The 18,857-nt window shown below is 41.3% G+C and overlaps 1 protein-coding gene across 5 annotated transcripts in view; it reads left to right on the top strand.

Annotated features, from left to right (window-relative positions):
• The window catches only part of GNPTAB (N-acetylglucosamine-1-phosphate transferase subunits alpha and beta), an 82,592-nt gene extending 65,305 nt beyond the window's left edge, over positions 1-17,287 (top strand). For all 5 annotated transcript variants that reach the window (XM_068560590.1, XM_068560589.1, XM_068560588.1 and 2 more), the window contains 6 exons: positions 598-711; positions 4,953-5,038; positions 5,289-5,387; positions 8,941-9,108; positions 12,701-12,791; positions 14,768-17,287. In XM_068560590.1, coding sequence (XP_068416691.1) covers positions 598-711; positions 4,953-5,038; positions 5,289-5,387; positions 8,941-9,108; positions 12,701-12,791; positions 14,768-14,845 — 636 coding nt within the window. In that variant the 3' untranslated portion in view covers positions 14,846-17,287. The remainder of the gene's footprint in view (positions 1-597; positions 712-4,952; positions 5,039-5,288; positions 5,388-8,940; positions 9,109-12,700; positions 12,792-14,767) is intronic.
• Positions 17,288-18,857: the final 1,570 nt, after the last annotated feature.

The raw sequence follows: 18,857 nt of genomic DNA, 5'->3' as shown, positions 1-18,857 counted from the left end.
TCAATGGAATGCAAGTACAAGTAATTCTTCATATTTAATGAGTGGGTTCACAACTAGTCCATTTTAAATGCCAGGATTAAAATCAAATTTGAAGTTCATATTTTATAAGATTACTTTTTTTAGGCTTTCAGTAGGGATTGTAATTGTATTGTCTGGAGACGAGGCAGACCATACCTGCAGATAAGATTCTCGTGACAAGTTCATTCAGGGGCTTCAGGTGTGGCCGAGTGGAGATCTTAGCCAGGCCCACGGTGTCGCAGAGCCCCTCTGTCATGGCATCCTTTAGTCCCAGGAGCAGGACCCTCACTAATGGAGAGCTCCAAGATGAATCCAGCTGCAGGACACCCATCTGGTGATCCCATGGACCACCTTGTGTAAAACGGTGCCTCGAAGTCCCGTATGTTCTACTTTGAGACAAAGATGGGTTATTTGTATTGTTTCATTCTGCTCTTTTTAGGGTGTCTTTAAGAATCATATAGTCAAACCCTCTGACGTTAATAACGCTTAAATTTTGGTGACTTTAACATTTTTATTTTTAAAACCACAGTTGTTACTTGTAATGTATATAGGTTTATCCTTTTATTTTTGCTTTGTTAGGACTTAACAGGTCTGGAACATGTGTTAATAAATTGTTCGAAAATGCTTCCTGCAAATATCACTCAGCTAAACAACATCCCACCAACTCAGGAAGCGTACTATGATCCCAATCTGGTGAGTGCCGTGGGTTCTTTTATGTAAAGTAGAAAGTATATCCTTATCGGGTGTTAGTTACATCATTTCTGTAGAGCACTTCAAAAACTAGAAGCAGGCTCTGTTTATAGGCCTTTGGTGGAAATCAGTAGCACAGATAATCCAGAATCTTTCATATTTTTTTTTGGAATATTTTTTTTTCCTCCCTAATGGATGTTAAGCTAATACTGAGGTTAGTTGCTTATGTTCTATAAGCAGACATCCTATTCACTAAGGATAGCGGAAGATAGCGCCAGAGTATACTCATTGGCTTGGGAGAACAATCCTGAGGTTAAACATCAAATGGAATCCCATCTTCATCAAAGCTCAGTTGCTTTGATGCTGGCACTTTCTGGATCTTACCACTAGGGGCAGTGGATGATCTATACACAAGTATATCAGAGTAGCATTTGGCTGAAATGATTGGAAGACTTTGTTGATTGTAAGATGCATCCCAGCTTCAGAGAAACGATAATGTGGGAAAAAAAAGTTAGAATTGATGGACCAAGGATATAATACAGCCATTATGTGATGCTTACAGTTAATTTTTACTGATATATATGGAAGAATGTTTATAAAATAAAATTAGGTGGGGGGAAAATGGGTACTGCCATGTACAGAATATGGTTTGAACTATGGAAAACTCCTGATACCTTCACACACATCCCCAAAATTAATGAAAATGACAGTAGGTTAAATCATAGGTAGTTCTTTTTTTTTTTTAACATCTTTATTGGAGTATAATTGCTTTACAATGGTGTGTTAGTTTCTGCTTTTATCACAAAGTGAATCAGCTATATGTATACATACATCCCCATATCCCCTCCCTCTTGCATCTCCTTCCCACCCTCCCTAACCCACCCCTCTAGGTGGTCACAGAGCACTGAGCTGATCTCCCTGTGCTATGCGGCTGCTTCCCACCAGCTATCTGTTTTACATTTGGTAGTGTATATATGTCCATGCCACTCTCTCACTTCGTCCCAGCTTACCCTTCCCCCTCCCCCTCCCCGTGTCCTCAAGTCCATTCTCTGAGTCTGTGTCTTTATTCCTGTCCTGCTCCTAGGTTCTTCAGACCTTTTTTTTTAGATTCCATATATTTGGGTTAGCATACAGTATTTGTTTTTCTCTTTCTGACTTACTTCACTCTGATGACAGACTCTGTGTCCATCCACCTCACTACAGATAACTCAGTTTCATTTCTTTTTATGGCTACTATTCCTGTGTGTGTGTGTGTGTGTGTGTGTATATATATATATATATGTGTGTGTGTGTGTGTGTATATATATATATATGTTTTTTGTTTTATTTTTAATTTTTATTTATTTATTTATTTTTGGCTGTGTTGGGTCTTCGTTTCTGTGTGAGGGCTTTCTCTAGTTGCGGCAAGCGGGGGCCACTCTTCATCACGGTGCACAGGCCTCTCACTGTGGCGGCCTCTCTTGTTGCGGAGCACAGGCTCCAGACGCGCAGGCTCAGTAGTTGTGGCTCACGGGCCCAGTTGCTCCGCGGCATGTGGGATCTTCCCAGACCAGGGCTCGAACCCGTGTCCCCTGCATTGGCAGGCAGATTCTCAACCACTGCACCACCAGGGAAGCCCTGTTTTGTTTTTAAATCATGCAGTGTGCAGTCTTGTGTCCGGCTTTTTTTTTTTTTTGAACATAGGTAGTTTTTTTAATATATAAATTTATTTATTTTTATTTTTGGCTGCGTTTGGGTCTTTGTTGCTGCGCGCGGGCTTTTCTCTAGTTGCAGCCAGCGGGGGCTACTCTTTGTTGCGGTGCGCAGGCTTCTCATTGGGTAGATTCTCTTGTTGCAGAGCATGGGCTCTAGGTGCGTGGGCTTCAGTAGTTGTGCCACTCGGGCTCAGTAGTTGTGGCTCGCGGGCTCTAGAGCACAGGCTCAGTAGTTGTGGTGCGTGGGCTTAGCTGCTCTGCGGCATGTGGGATCTTCCTGGACCAGGGCTCGAACCCGTGTCCCCTGCATTGGCAGGCGGATTCTTAACCACTGTGCCACCAGGGAAGCCCCATAGGTAGTTCTTAATATCGTTTTTTCACATTAGTATTTTCCATATTTTCTATAATGAATAGACTACACTTTCATAATCATAATAACATGTATTTTTAAAAAACTGACCATCTTGCAAATGTTCAAGCCCTATAATTAACTGCAGATGTTTGTAAATGAATGTAGAGAAGAGTAATGAATCAGTTAAAAATCTGATTCCTGAAAGAAGGCAATCATTCGTTTGGCATTCTTGCACACGGCAGGGATGGTATTTCTCACTTGTGTTCTCGGAGGGTCCCGGGAAGCTCCCTCATGAGGAGACAGTGTGAGGGGCAGCACAGCAGCTTTAGGAACCCGTAGACAAACTATAAGTGTTGCTGATCATGCGTTGGTTAGTTTAGCATATGACATGAGTTTGTATACAAATGTGTCACTTAAAGCCAGTTCTCTAAATATTCTAAAACTTAAAACTATGAAATCAACAAAACTGAGGTAGAGGTATAAGACCTGGTGTCAGCCCTAAGGGAGTTTGCTCTAGTGGGGTAAACAGGCATGAATCAGTAGGTGGAGACTAGTTCTGGGTTGTGGGTTCTCAGGAGGCCTCGCATGGAGCTGATGCGCAGTCAGGCTGATAAGAGAACGGCAGCTTGTCTTGTGAGCTGCAGCAGTTTCTTCTGGATTTTTGGCACAATCCAGTAAAATGCTTTGTCAGCCCCAGACTGTTATACAGAGATGTTAGTAGTTCTTTACAAGTGTGTTCTTAATGATTAAAAAGGCACATTTGTAATCACTGTAGGTGTTTTCCCTGCCTCCAGAGAGAATAGAATCAAAGTTTAAAAAAAAAAAAAGAAAAAAGAAAGTAGATTGCATAGGCTAAAAAACATTCTCAGTTTTAGGATTTTTCAAACAATGATAAAGCTCTTTTCTGTTTTCCCCAAATTTGGAGTTACCCCCAACAAAGCTAATATAATCAACTCTAAATCAACCAGAGGTGTCCTGGTTTAAAAATTTTTTTATGTATTTGTCAAAATAAAGTTCTACCAGTTATCAGAGATCTGGGCACAGCCTTTCTCAGATCTCAGGAGGGGCACAGTGAGCCGAGGGTTCCAGGCTGCCCTGACTTGCCTTTTCTGGTATCTTCTTGGTGGGCAAACCCAGAGCACTGGACAGAGGAGGAAGAAAGAAGAAAGTGTGCTGGTCTCCTAAACCACCTCCCCTCAGCCTCTCTCCTGGACCAGGCCTCTCTGGTCTTCACTCTCTTCGGGACCACATTGTGATCGTGCTGACAGGTTGCCTTAGAGGCTGCTGACGTCACCCCAGATCCAGGGAGCTTTGCGAGTGGCTCAGCCTGTTTCAGTGCTCGCTCCAGACTTGTCTTTCACCATCTGTATTTCCACATCCGTCCTTTCACTTGTCTGTCTTTCCTTCTCTATAAACTTGGGGTTCCTAGTAAGATGTTACAGTTACCAACCCCTTGCACTCGTATAGAACTTAAGAGAAGAGTGTTCCTTTCTAAGGAAGATGATCTATGCGTAGAAAACAGTTATTCATCTTTCCCTTTTACAGGCGTGATGAAAGGTTCTTGAGGGATTTTAGGGCTTTTTTTAAAGAAATGCACACATATTCATCTATTAGAGTATTTTATTGTTTTACCAAATATCTGGCATGAGGTTTAGAATCAGCAAATATCCCTTGAATGCTAAGGATTAAGTAAGTAGGGGCTGCTTTGCTAATGGTTATAAGTTAGTCTTGAGGCCTATGCAAATAAAGCTGTTTAGAGCATAAGTACTAATTATACAGACAGCATTAGTTAACATTACTCAAGTGAACTCTTAGCCAAGGTGTTGGCTTCATTACTGTAATTAACTGTTATTACTATAAGAATGACAGCTTAGCTTATGCGTATCATATAGACCAGTTCATTACAGTTTATCTTCGAAATTTATTTTCATTTTGAAAAAATTATAGCAATCACTTATAAGACTGTTTTAACAGATAGTGTGTAGTAATGTGTGATTAAAATAAAACCTTATTCACAGTAACAGGAAATTAGCATGCGGGCCCTAGTATGCCATTTGATTTTTTTAAAATATTACATTAAAATAGTCATCTTAATTATTGAGTCTTTCTGTGCCCCCTTAAATTTTGCACCTGAGATGAATGCTTCAGTCGCCTCACCCTAGTCTTTGCCCTGAGGTAACGTCTGTATTTTCTCGCAGCCACCAGTCACTAAAAGTCTAGTAACCAACTGTAAACCAGTAACTGATAAAATCCACAAAGCGTATAAGGACAAAAACAAATACAGGTAAGTACTACATACATTTTCTCTTTAATTTAAGGATAATTATGAGTGGTATTTTCATAATTTTACCATAGTTTATCTATTAAGCATTCTTTGAAATTTATGTGAGATTATTTTCTTTAGTAATGTGGAAAAATTAAGTCATTCCAAGGATGTTGTTTTTTTAAAGTTTTATAAAATGCTTTTCTTATTGAAATTTTATTTTACATATCCACATAAATAGTTAAACTCTTTAAATATGTTTTGATATTAGATTTGAAATCATGGGAGAAGAAGAAATTGCTTTTAAGATGATTCGTACCAATGTTTCTCATGTGGTTGGCCAGTTGGATGATATAAGAAAAAACCCCAGGTACTGTTGTTGTTGTTTGTTGTCGTTGTTTTTAATTTAGGACATTTTAGGTTCACAGCACAATTGAATAGAAAGTATGGAGAATTCCTGTAACTTTAAAAATATCTTTAATCATGCAAGTAAACATGGAAAAAAAAGCAGTAGGACTAGAGAGATGGGAGTGGCTTGTTTCTGTTTGGAGCAGACAGAAACGTCTAACGGTAGAGGTAGTGTCTGAAGCGAGAGATGGGAGTTGTGAGTTGAGATCGGGCCCCGCGTGCACAGGGACGAGCATGGGCATCTCAGAGTCCAGTGACAGGACTGCTCGGCGAGGCTGAGGGGCGGATGGCATCGTCGGGGAGGTGAGGCCAGACGGCTAGCACTCTCAGAGCATTTCTAAAAAGGTGCTCCCAGAGAAGTTGTTTTGGTGGTTAGACCTACCTTTGCACAATTCAAAGTAAAGTTCAAATTAGCTTCTGAGGAAAAAGGAATGCTACCATAAATGTGAAAATTAATCCAGTAAACTGCAGTCATTCTTTGGGGATAAATTCAATGTTCAGGTTTACGTAAACCTTGAAAATTTCCAGCCTGGCCCCCTAAGAGTTGCCCTAGTTCGATAAAATTGGTTAAAATCTGCATTTTTGAGTTTTGAACTTTAGTGGGAAATAGGTGTTTCAGTAGTTTCTCAGAAAAAAAAACCTCGGCATATGAAATTGAATGTTTTCATCTGAGTTTTTCAAATGCTTTTGGAAGTTTTCAGTTTTATCTCATTTAAATTATCTTAATTATACACGATCAGAGGTGTAAAATTTCCGGGCATTTTAAAGCCATGGTATTTTTTCTTAAAATTCCATTCTTGATTTTTGGGCAGGGGGGAATATGGAATTTTAAGAAAAATGAAAATATTTTTAATACTTATGTAGTATATTCATAAAATATTTCCTACAAAATAACATTTCCCACAAGCTAAGCAAACAGTAAGCCATAATAATTAAGAACCACCCAGCTTGCAGCTCTTTTTGTACATGCTGTTTCCTTCTTGGAATGCCCTGCTCAAATTTAAAAAAACAAAAAAAAAACTTAAGAGCCAATTTCAGTACTTGCTTTTTGCTTCCCCCATTCTATCGATGTGCTTGCTCAGTTCTTGGTGATCTGAAGTGAGATCAATTGAGAATTTAGAGTTTTTAGTTGTACCCTATACTTTTATGTCTTGTGCCAGTTTGAAAGTTGTTGGGCGAGAGGATTCACAGGCATCTTCATGATACTTAAAGGGATAGGGTTTTGCTGAAAAGACCCAAGGCAAGACAGGCTTTTCCAGCAGTGTCTGCCGGGCCCAGATACGTCCTATAACCCTGAACAGATTTTATCATTTTTAACTCCTGTTTTACTTTGGGGGGCTCATTTTTAAGTCAGGAGTGGAAAACCAGCCTTCTGACTGACTTACACTTTAAGGACAGGTTTATCGCATTAACAGGGAATCTAGGATAGGCAGTATCTGGGCTCTGCTGCCCTCCTCCCTTCCTGCTTGTGTTGGCTTCATCCTCAGGCTGGAGATAGGGCAGCTGCAGCAGTTCCAATGTCCCTGCAGACACAGCCATGTTCTGAGGCTATTAGGGGACTGTCCCTTCCTGTGTGTCGTGTGTTGTTCCCTCCCCCATTTCTATACTGTGAAGGGGAGGGATTCACTTACGCTAGTCAGAAGCTGACTCTGGGCTGGGGTGCGGTTGCCTACCTTTGAGTCAGCTCATGGGGGAGAAATACTGAGCAAAATGCAAGTTCTCATAGGAAGGAGAGGGAGTGTTTGCTGGGCACCCAGCAGGGTCTGCTTTAGTTACCCTGTGTCTACACATACTCTTTGTCTCATACACATACTTTCTTCTTTAACTTTTCCCAACTTATTGAAAAATTTTGAAGATACAGAAAAATTGAAAAAAATAGTACAATAAACCCTTAGCTCAGACTTTTAAATTTTCAGCATTTTGTCATGTCTGTTTGCTCTCTCTCTTCATCTCTTTTTATGAACACAAAAACACACAGGTTTGGTTTTGGTTTTTGTTTTGTTTGCTAAACCATTTGAAAATTAGTTGCAAACATCCAGACCCTTTACCCCTCATTATTTTAGCACGTCTTCTTTTTTTTTTTTTTGGCTGCATTGGGTCTTCGTTGTGGTGCGTGGGCTTCTCATTGTGGTGGCTTCTCTTGTTGCAGCGTGTGGGCTTCAGTACTTGCGGCACGTGGGCCCAAGAGCACACGGGCTTCAGTAGGTGTGGTGCATGGGCTCAGTAGTTGCGGAGCATGGGCTCTAGGCACGCGGGCTTCAGTAGTTGTGGCACACAGGCTCAGTAGTTGTGGCTCACGGGCTCTAGAGCACAGGCTCAGTGGTGTTTAGCACATCTTCTAAACAGAGTCATTCTCCTTTATACCACAGGACCACTAACACATATCCAAGAACCTTAACACTGACTAAAATAATACCATCTAATAGATGGTCTATATTCAAACTTCACCAGTTGCGTCCAGATGCCCTTTACAGCTGTTGTTTTTAATCTAGGAAACAGTCAAGCCTCATGCATTGTATTTGGTTGACATAACTCTTTAATATCCTTTAATTTAAACTTCCCCAAGTTTAGAGAAGAGATAGGATAATGAACTTTCACTTACTCATCATTCATCTTCAATAAGCAGAGACTTTTTTCCTCCGTTGTCTTTTATAAGCATTTATGTTTTTAGCTTTGTCGGTTTGAAATGGTATCAAGTTAATTCATTGCAATTAAGTCCATAGGTTCCCCATCTCTTTTTTTTAAACCATATAAATGTTTTACATGTGTATATGAAGAAATCAGATTATATATTCTGTAGATTTCCTGAACTTTGGACTTTTCTGATTGTCTCCCAGTTGTTTAACGTGTTCCTCTGTCCCCTGTATTTCCTGTAAGTTGGTAGTAGGATCTGAGGGCTTTATTAGACTTGATAAAAATTGTAAAAAAATAAAATTAAAATTAAATGTACTTCAAAAGTGGTGTTATCCCTACCTACTGTTTTAATGGGCCCTCAGTTTAGTGACTTTTGCCGGGAAGGGAACTTGAAACAAGTAGGGAAGCACCACTGTAACCTACTTTTTGCTGGAACTCTAGCATCTTACAGCCTGGTTGGAGACATGTTAAGAAGTCGTCATCAATAAGGAACCATCTCTATCGCAATGATCTACAGGACTGTTCTTAGTAATGTAACTGTATCAGTTCAGAGAACTCAGTTGTAGGCATTTAGTAGTTTTTCCCTGGATGCTAACAGAATGCTTCAGTCAGGGACATGCCAAATAGAAATTAAAATAATTTACTCCCATAGCTAGAAAGCACATTCAGAAGTATCGTCCCTAGTTCTTTTTGTTTTACAGGAGAGGAATACCTAAAGAAAAATTTTACAGAACATTATTCCCCTAGAGAATCCTATCAGTAAATGCAACAACTTGGGACATAAGTCCATTTAAAATATATTTGGAATCCACACTTCTTTTGTTAGGTAAGGATCATCCTTACGATAACCAGTAATAACCCTGGGTCTCTCTTGTTTCCAGGAAGTTTGTTTGCCTGAATGACAACATCGACCACAATCATAAAGATGCCCAGACAGTGAAGGCTGTTCTCAGGGACTTCTACGAATCCGTGTTCCCCATCCCATCCCAGTTTGAGCTGCCAAGGGAGTATCGAAACCGTTTCCTTCATATGCATGAGCTGCAGGAATGGTAAGTTTTCCTGTTTCATATACGTACATATGTGTATTTTTTTTTTTTTTAGAGCGATGAAATTTCTTTACTGTGTTATTTGCTTTCTTTGTAAAGTACACGTATAGTTTTTACTGAGCTCACTGGTTGAGCACACTCTCTGCGTCTTATTCGTCATCACTGCCATCAGAGTGGCTGCCCTGTTTCTTGAGTACCTGATGGGCAGTATATTTACTCTTTACAGTGAAAGGTGCTGCTCTTGTTGCCACGTTACAGGTGAGAGCACAGTAACAGAAGTGAGTGATTTGCTCAAGGTGGAGTAGCTGACAAGTGGCAAGTCCAGCCTGATTCCGGACGCGCCACACGTTCGTTCCACTGTATTCCAAAGCTGCTTTAGAATGTTTCCTTCTTTGATTTTTACTACCATTTACTACCAACACTTAATTAGAAAGATAATTTTATCTTTCAGTTTAGGGAAATTTTTGACCCCTTGCCTGCCCGCCATGCCAGGTACTAGGAATAGGGGCAAACCTCGGAGATATTGCGGGTTCGGTTCCAGACCACTGCCTTTCCCAGTTCATATAAAAAGTTATGTTCAGACTATATTGTTCAGACTATATTGTTCAGACTGAGTGTGCAGTAGCATTATATCTAAAAAAAAAGTACATTCCTTAATTTTAAAATATTTGCTAAAAATGCTAACCATCATCTGAGCCTTCAGCAAGTTGTAGTAATATCAAAGGTCATTGATCATAGATCACCGTAACAAACATAATAATGAAGAAATTTGAAATATTGCAAGAATTACCAAGATGTGATACAGAAATACGAAGTGAGCAAATGCTGTTGGGAAAATGGTGCCGATAGACTTGCTTGACACAGGGCTGTGGAGTGCAGTAAAGTGAGGCCAGTTAGATGCGGTATTGCCTGTGCAAGACGGAAGGGACACTGCGCCGGCCTTCACCGGAAGCCAGCTAACCAGCCATGACACGGAGGACGATAGGCTTCAGTGCTCTCAGAGTACAGAGGAGGAAGCAGCTAGTTCCATGATGGGACGGTGACATTTGGACTCGGTTTTGAATTATGACAAGGACTTTTCCAGGTAGGAAGAGTTCCCGGTAGAGTTCCTTTGTACCTGCAAAGACACCGAGCTACAGAAGACAGTGCTGTGGACAGGGAAAGGAGAAATTGTGAAGGGCTATATCTGAATTAGACATCTTTCTTTAGAGAATAGGGCTTCCCAGGAGAGATTTTTTTAGATGTCTGTCTCATCAGAGTTCAATTTGGAAAGATAACTAGCAGTGGTTGCGGGGTTGGGCTGGTGAGGAAGGCGTCTGGAGTAAGGCAGTGTTGTCTGGGAACTCGAGGCAGAGAGACGAGCAGTAAGCATTTCAGTTGTCCTGGAAACAGATGGTCAAGGTGTGAACCAAGGACATGGCCCAGGGAATAAAGAGAAAGCAGTAGATACAATTGGCAGAGATTTGACAAAGGAGATTAGCAGACCTTGGCAGCTAGAACTCTTCTGGTGTCTTGCAGTTGGGTAAGTGAGACAATTAGCATGTGTATTGCTACTATGTACATATTTTTATTTTCATAAGGAGAAGTTGTTACTAAATAAGTTGTCTTCTAGCAATGGCAAGGAAGGGCTTCTCACCATTTTCACTTTCCTTTAGCTCAGAGGAAAAAGATCTTTGTACGGTTCCAGCCGTCAATCCCCACAAATCCAGTTCATGACTAAATTCACCTTCAAGGGCCCTACTGAATAAGGAAGGGGAGTAGGTTTGAGAGTAGCTGGAGAGGGCTTTGGTTTCTGTGTTGTACAGATGAGGTGAATCAGGTGCAGGTTGCTCTTGGCAGTTCCCTGATCTGGGGGCTTCCTTTTCCTCAGCCCGCCCCGCTTCTGCGTCATCTCTCACTGCTGACCCACCAGCGCCGCCCTACTTTCTGTTGGATTGGCCAAAAAGTTCCTTCTGGTTTGTCCACGTTACGGAAGAAAACCTGAACGAGCTTTTTAGCCAACCCGACAGAAACTTTTTCCTTCTCTTTCCTTTCGTGATCCTGCACTCCCGAGTCCCCTGTCATCTTCCCCTGGTTTCCTGCAGTGGCTTTCTTCCTGTCCCTGCCTCGGGGACAGCAGCTTCCGCACTCAGAGCAGCCCATGTGGTGTGCTTGTCGCTCCTTGTAGACTGTGAGCGCTCGTCGGGGCAGAGGCTGGCGCTCCCTGTCCGAGCCCACTTGCATCCCTGGTGCATGGCAGGTGCTCAGTGCCTGGCTGGCGGAGGGGAGCTCAGCTGCCCTTCAGCTGTTACAGGGTCCTCTGGTCACTGGGGCAGCTCATTAGCTGTGTCACAGCCTGTGGCTTCTTAGCTCTTCAAAGTACACGTAGATTCTGAATGATACTGTAGACATTAGAACTCACTGAGCTGGTTTTTGATCCTCTTAACGTAGGAAACACAGGAGGAAGAACAGGGCAGGGTACCATTCGGAATATGTGACTCAGAGTAGAGACACCCACTACCAGGCAGGTGTGAATAAGCCTGGAACTCAGCACAGAGGCCTGAACCTGCCAGTTGTTAGCATATCTTCTAAGCCTTATGTTAAGCATTTATTTAATCTTCATAACAAATTATTATTTCCAAATTACAGGTGATGAAACTGCTGTACTCCCATTTATCCCCAATATCCTATCTATCTCCTAGTCCAGTTGATTCCACCCTCAGAATGTCTATTCTGTTGCTTCATTCCTTCCATTCTCACTGCCCTAGTACAGCCCTCATTCTTTTCTCTGCCCAGACTAACCGGATTGCCTGCCTCTGGCCACCTGCTGTGACATCCATCCTTCAGACGGCCACCATTTGCACCCCGATTGTGACGCGCACACACACACATGCTATATATCATCCCCCTTCCCACAGAGTATTATGTCCAAACGCTATTGCCTGGTTTTCCAGAACAACTGCAGTTCACACCTACCTGCTTCTCCTTGGCCGAGTGTCCCTAGTGCCTCCATGGCAGACTTGGATCAGTTCTGCAGGACCCAGCTTGCAGCGACTGCTGACACTCATCCCCTTTCTCAGCCACAGGCTCTCCTTCCCCACTGCAAGGCTCAGATGAAGTGCCACCGTCTCTGTGGTGCTTTCCTCATTTCGCTGTTTTTCCACAAGACTCTGCTTTTGATAATAGATATTTCTGTCCACCTGTGTGATGGCTAGTTGTCTGCACGTCAGCACCTCCCCAGGTTTGCAGATACTTTAGAGCAGGGACTTCTCCTTGTCACCTTGCTGTATCCACAGGAGGTGCTGGTTGGGTGACTGAGCGAATACAAATGAATGGAAGAGGGGATTTTGTTTAATTTGTTAAAAATTCTAATTTGAAGTCCTCTCCCCTGCCTGGGTAACTTTTACTGATTCAAATATTTACTATAACAATGAAAATCTGAACTCAGGTGGGAAATGTATAATTATGTTAACATTTTAGAATTGCCTCCAGACATTGTTTTTGTGTTTCACAACATTGTTTTTGCTAAACTAGTAAATGGTATATAGTTTTACTAGGTGATGATAGTTAAACCCTACACAGAACTACACATTTTCCTTCTTTTCTCTCTGAACAGGAGGGTGTATCGAGACAAATTGAAGTTTTGGACTCATTGTGTGCTAGCAACATTGATTATGTTTACTGTATTCTCTTTTTTTGCTGAACAGGTAAGTTTTATATATTTTATGTGGATATCAAACAGTATTTCTTGGTATATTAACATCTGATTTTTTTTTTTAAAGAAAATGATATAAATTCATAAGAAAATGTTTATTTCTCCTGTTGGCTTATACACATATGTTAAATATTTCATAATATTCAGGTAACAGTCATAATCGCCTTTTTTTTCCATTTATCTTCTAAATCTATAACCAGTATTCTTTGTACCTGGAGCTCAATAAATAGAGCTTTTCAGTTTTAGCCTGAAGTCTACAAGTCAAACTATTTTAAACCAAAAAACCCACCTCGAATCCACATCTGATACTAATTTTCTGTGGGTCTCCAATTTTCTTTCTTTTAATCTTTCTAAACGAGTGGCCACAGTGTCCCCGGCCTCCCTCTGTTCTGCTGACGGTGCCTGGCTCGGGCACACAGCCCGTCTCCCACTTACATTTCCTTTGAGCTGCTGGGAGTTCATCCCCACACAGGTGCACACACAGCCACCTCCCAGAAGTTAGAGGGAGATTTGTGAGGTCAAGAGAAAGGGATAAGAGAATCCTCATTAGGCCACAGCAGGCGTGAAATGCTCTGAAGAGAAAGGATTGGGAAGGAAGGGACGGGTGTCTGGGCTGACCCGACTTGTGCCGGGCAGGCGAACCTGCCTCATTCCAGGTGACTCTCAAGTGGAGCTTTTCTGGCTGTCAGTCAGGATGGGAAGCTTAAACTGAGTTTTACTTACAATGAGGAGGCGGCGGCCTGAGAACTGAGAGCTTTAGGATAAATCGCCCTGGGCTTCGTGCTGCAGATGGAAGGAAACTCGGGAAATAAAGGTCTGACAGGCGAGCAGGACTGCAATTTAACCTTCATCCACTTCCCAGGGAACAGAAACCTTCCTCTTGATCTTTTTGCCATTGTTCTTGGCAAGTAAAAATCTTAGAAAAAAAATCTTAAACAGATTGTACCTGCTTTTAGAACAGAGGTCCAGCAAGGAACCTGTGAGTCAGCTGTGTGCTGGCCTGCGATGGGGAAGGAGAGGGACACTGGCTGAAAGGAGCAGCTGGTGGCCATGGAAGGAACAGGAGGTTCTTTCTTCGCTGTTGTTTATACCTGCAGAGAATAGGGGACCAGAGAGGCAGGAGGAGGGGGGGAGGAAGGGAAGAGTAAATCCCCTCTCCTCCCTGACACCCTGCTCTTCACCTACCTGAATCAAATTCTTTCACTTCTACACACTCACAAACGAGCCAGTGCTGCCTCGTCCTCTGCCCCAGAATCCCAGCTCGTCATCCAGACCATCGTGGTCCACGCTTGGGCAAAGCTCTGCTTTCACCTCAAGATGGAGCAGTAGAAATTGAATCTATAAAGAACACATTTTTCTCATTGAAACTTTCTTATAAAGGTGGTCAGGTTTTCTATTTCAGACGTATCATGGATAAACTGTTTCTATTAGAAGTATTTATCCAAGTTCTAAGCTACTAAGTTATAAATGAACTTTTGTATTTCAACCCATTCATGAACTTGAAAATACAGGCAATGCCCAATGATTATTGCTGTGGTTACTAAGTATAGGAAAAAAAGTGGTGATAGAATTCTTAAAAAAAAATTAAAATTCCAACTTACACATGTAGTCATTTTCAAACCCAGAGACAATATCTTAATGTCTGAAGAGTCCATTTCCTTCAGTAGAAAGACCTGACAAACAGACATTGTGAAAATAAATATACGTGGTAATTGCTATGTAAAAATCTGTAGTTTTTATAGGTCTTAAAAAAAATGAAACTTGGACCAAAGTAACTTTAAACCTACAAAGCCAAACAAAATCAGTGGTTGGTTTCGTTTTGAGGGGAGGAATGATGGAGACTTGTTTGCTGTCTGTTTTTTGTGTATAGGACTGTGGAAAAGATTAAGGTCATAGGACCCTCAGAAAGAAAGTTAAAGTTTGTCAACCTGGAGAATTAAAATTTATTTTCTGTCTTTCATCCTTTAGTTAATTGCACTTAAGCGGAAGATATTTCCCAGAAGGAGGATACACAAAGAAGCTAGTCCTGATCGAATCAAGGTATAAAAGATCTTCATCTGAAAATCTACCTCAGCTTTCACTGACCATTTTAAAACTCGACATCAGAGATGTCTTTGTGATGTAATGCTTAGCCAGCTTGGCCTGAAGAAGGAAAAACATCCAGTATAATACTTGTTTTCTGGAATGAATATAGCCTACTGACCAGGAATTGCTTAACCAACAAACACACGGAAAATTTGTGTTGAGCAGCTCTGGTTTTACTTTTAAAGCATTTGCTCATGGACCGGTCTTTCTTTCAATGAAAAGCCTCACTGATGAGAGACAGCAATGGTTGCTATGGGAACTGAGCAGCTAACTAATACGAGAAGCCAGCTCGAGTGCTTTTGCTAAGAGTCCCCAGTCTTTTGCATTCCAAAACTTTTTGCTGTGGTTTTACATTTTGGGGTTTTTTTTGTTTGTTTCTTTTTTCCATTTCTCATTTTTAAAGTAAGTAGATACTACTAAGTTAACTAAGTTATCCTTGCTTTTGAAAACAATGAATTGGGATGTGTAAACATGTTTTTATAGATGTTATTTAACTAATGCAGCAATATCACATCCTATTGGCAATATCTAAATTATGGATTTTATTAACATTTAAAAAAAAAACAATGTGATCTTAATCCACTTACCATTATTTATGAGCTCAGTGACTGACATCTGACACTATGTACTTGTTTTCTTCAGCCCCTAAGAATACTGTGATTTCATGTGGAGGCCTGATTACAAAGGGCTAGAGTTAAGTAGCTGAGCTACTTGCCAGATGTAATTATGTTTTGAAGATGTACATATTCAAAAAGAAGTGCCTCATTTTAGGAATGAGTAGTGCTGATGGTAGTGGCCCATAACAGTGGTATCTTCTTTAATACTCACCAGTATATTCCAGTAGCTGGCTCTCAATTAGTTTCACATCTTGAAGGATCAGGAAACTTTTTCTGTAAAAAGCCACATGGTAAATATTTGCAGGCCACATGTGTCTACGTTGCATATTCTTTGTTTAGTTTAGTTTTTAACAATCCTTTAAAAATGTCAAAACCATGTCTAACTCGCAGCTGTACAAAAACAGGCCACCAGCTGGATTTGGGCCATAGGCCATGGTTTGCTGACCACTGGGATAGAGAATTAGTATTTTTATGTGTGGGTAAGCCCTGATGTTCAGCCATGTTTTATTTATGTCATTGTACTGTGGATTTTATGTGTCCTTTTTGAACTCTGACAGGTATTTTAGATCATGATCTTAACAGTATTCTTTCAAAATGGCATACATATTTTGTAAAAATAACTTGTAAATAACTGTGTTTGTGCTGTAAGAGTTATGTATTTCAAAAATTGAAGTCTCGTAAAAACTTAAATTTTATCTGCTGCTTTGATTTTTAATCTTTGAGGAGTGAGTTCGTTATCCAGATTCAGAAATCATTTGAGTGCTTACATGGCATGTCAGGATCTGTCCGTAACACAACTGAAATTAAGTGGAAAGCAGTGTAAGGAGAGGGTGGTTGGTAGTATACAACCTGGGGAATGTCATTATATGGGGGAAAATAAGTTCTAAATGGGATTTATGTGGTAAAAATTTAGGGGTTATCTGGGTATCTTTTTTAACGTGAAGAATTCTAGAAAAGTTAGTTAGAGAAATGAATATTTGGGTGTGATGGAGATTTCTGGTCAGGTGAATATAACCCACACCTTATTCAGAGCTTAATAGATAATGAGATGGATAACAGAATCAGAATATTCATAGAATCATTCATCTAATGATTCAGTAGAATCATTAGAACAAAAGAACCTCAGAAGTTGAGTCGTCAAATGGTCTTCAAGAATTTTAAAGCCTCAGAACCAATAGTCCAAATGAAATCCTCTGGAAGACCAGTATGTAACACAGAAGAGGGAAAGCTGCTCATCCTACCTGACCCCAAGGCGGTGCCTCCAAAACTCCCAGGCTTCACAGGCAGAGTGTCAAAGCCCCACATCTTGTATGTTATCATCGAGGACACCAGGGCCAGGAAGATTACGTGACTTGTCCAAGGTCTCACAGCCAGTTGGGAGCAGAGGTGGGCTGGAGCCCAGCTTGTCTCTTTCTCTAGTCCCCTCCAGGCCATGCCGCCTCCTCAGGACACAGTGGCATGTGCGGTGAAAAGCACACTCTCTGCGGTCCGACTCACAGGGTTCGAGTCCTCGCTCCTAGACACTGATTGCCAAGATTCAGCTTTCTCTTCTAAAACGTAGGAGGCAATACTGGTGTCTGCCTACCTCATAGGCTTCCGGTGAGGATGGAAGAAATGACATATGCAACATACCCAGCACAGTGCCTGGCAAATACTCCTGCCTGATAAATGTCAGTGGTGAGAATGATAGTGAGGAAAGTATGTAAAGGATTGTTATCCAGGTCAGGGGTGAGGTTTCCAGTGTAGTCTTTAGGGTGAAATTATTACATTGCCCTTAGCTAAGAAAGTGACACATTTTCTAATTAAAAATATTTTTTGCCTACTTTTTCTTCAAGTGTTTATTTTTAAAACCGTTTCTACATATACCAAAAAGCATACAAATAATGATCAAGGGTTTAAAAGTAAAATGTGATTGCAGCTTAGGTCAGAACATTTAAGGAAGGAATAGCACTAATCCCCCCAAATTCTTCCAGAGTGTGGAAAAGAGAAGGAACACATTGTCTAATTTTTCCGTCAAGGTCAGCACAACCCCACACCAAAGCCTGGTTCAGTTGCCACAAGAAAGGAAAAACCATAGGCCAGTCTACCTCATGGGAATCCCAAACGAAACACTAGCAAGCCAGGTTAGTTCATTCTCCAAAGGAGCAGCACTTGATGATCAGGCTGGGCCCATCCCAGGATTGCAGGTTGGCCCAACACTTGAAAATCAGTGCAGTTCACATCAGGAGGACCAAAAAGGGAAACTGCGTGTTAATCTTTTTTAAAGAAAGCAAGGTTCATCGAGATTAAGAAAAAAATTTAAAGTAGAGTCTAGCATAATAACTTCCCATCCATCAATAGTTATCAACATTTTGCCACATTTGTTTGCTCTTTTATTGTTCTTTGTTGCTATATTTTAAAGTAAATCCTAGACTTCCTGGAGACAGGGAGACAGGGGAGGGAAGGGGCTTCTTGTCAGTCTAATTGCTCCTCCTTCCCAGTTGCCGTGGTAACAGCTGCCTGCATCTTACTGAGCACATTTTATGTGCTAAATGCACAAATCTAACACTTGCTTAAGGAAAAAGCAAGAGGGGTACAGGAGACGCTCTGCCAGGACTGTGGCTCAGCACTGCCCATCCTTGCCCCTCTCTGCATGTCAGCTTTCTCTCCATGGTGGGGTTGTGGCAGTTCCTGGCTCACATCCCGCAGAGAGGCAGGAAGCTTCCTCTCTGGCTCTAATATTGAAAACCTTGGTGGAGATGAGTTACTGTGATTGGCTCAGTCTAGGTTCTGTCCCCATTTCTGTGGCCAGGGGATGGAGACTTTTTACCAAAAGAAGAAGGGAAGGGGTGCTGGGCTGATAAAAACACCACTCCAGCTTCATAGAACAAAGATTGGGTGCACATGGACGTCCAAGTTTCTGGATTAATTACTCAAGTTGAAGGCAAGCTGCCATATTTGAAAGCAACTGGAAAAATCAAATCTGTTGATTAGAATACAGTGGACCTTATAATTTTTTTCATTATTGAAAGGATTCAAAGAAATGTATGGAGAGCATCAGTACAGTACCTGTCACATAATAAGTGCTCCAGAAGTGGTTCACAATTAGTCCCAAGTTCTTTCTGATCTTCCTTCTGTTTTTCCTCCCTTGCCAGTCTTGCCCTGGCCACACACTGTGCCAGCCACATCACATTTTTCCAAACATGCTCTGCACTTTTATGCCTCTGTTCCCTTGCAAATGCTGTTCTTATTGCTTGACCTGTGTTTTCCTTACCTGTTAAACTCCTGCTCATACCTCCAGATCCATCACCAATAGTTGCTCTACTGAGGATTTTCTAAAAGACTGGCTATGTCACCTTGAGTCCTTTGAGACTATG

The sequence above is a fragment of the Eschrichtius robustus genome, chromosome 13 (genome assembly GCF_028021215.1).
Source record: "Eschrichtius robustus isolate mEscRob2 chromosome 13, mEscRob2.pri, whole genome shotgun sequence".
NCBI lineage: Eukaryota > Metazoa > Chordata > Mammalia > Artiodactyla > Eschrichtiidae > Eschrichtius > Eschrichtius robustus.
Note: the sequence above shows the minus strand (reverse complement) of the source record. Positions and strands in the feature narration are given on the sequence as shown.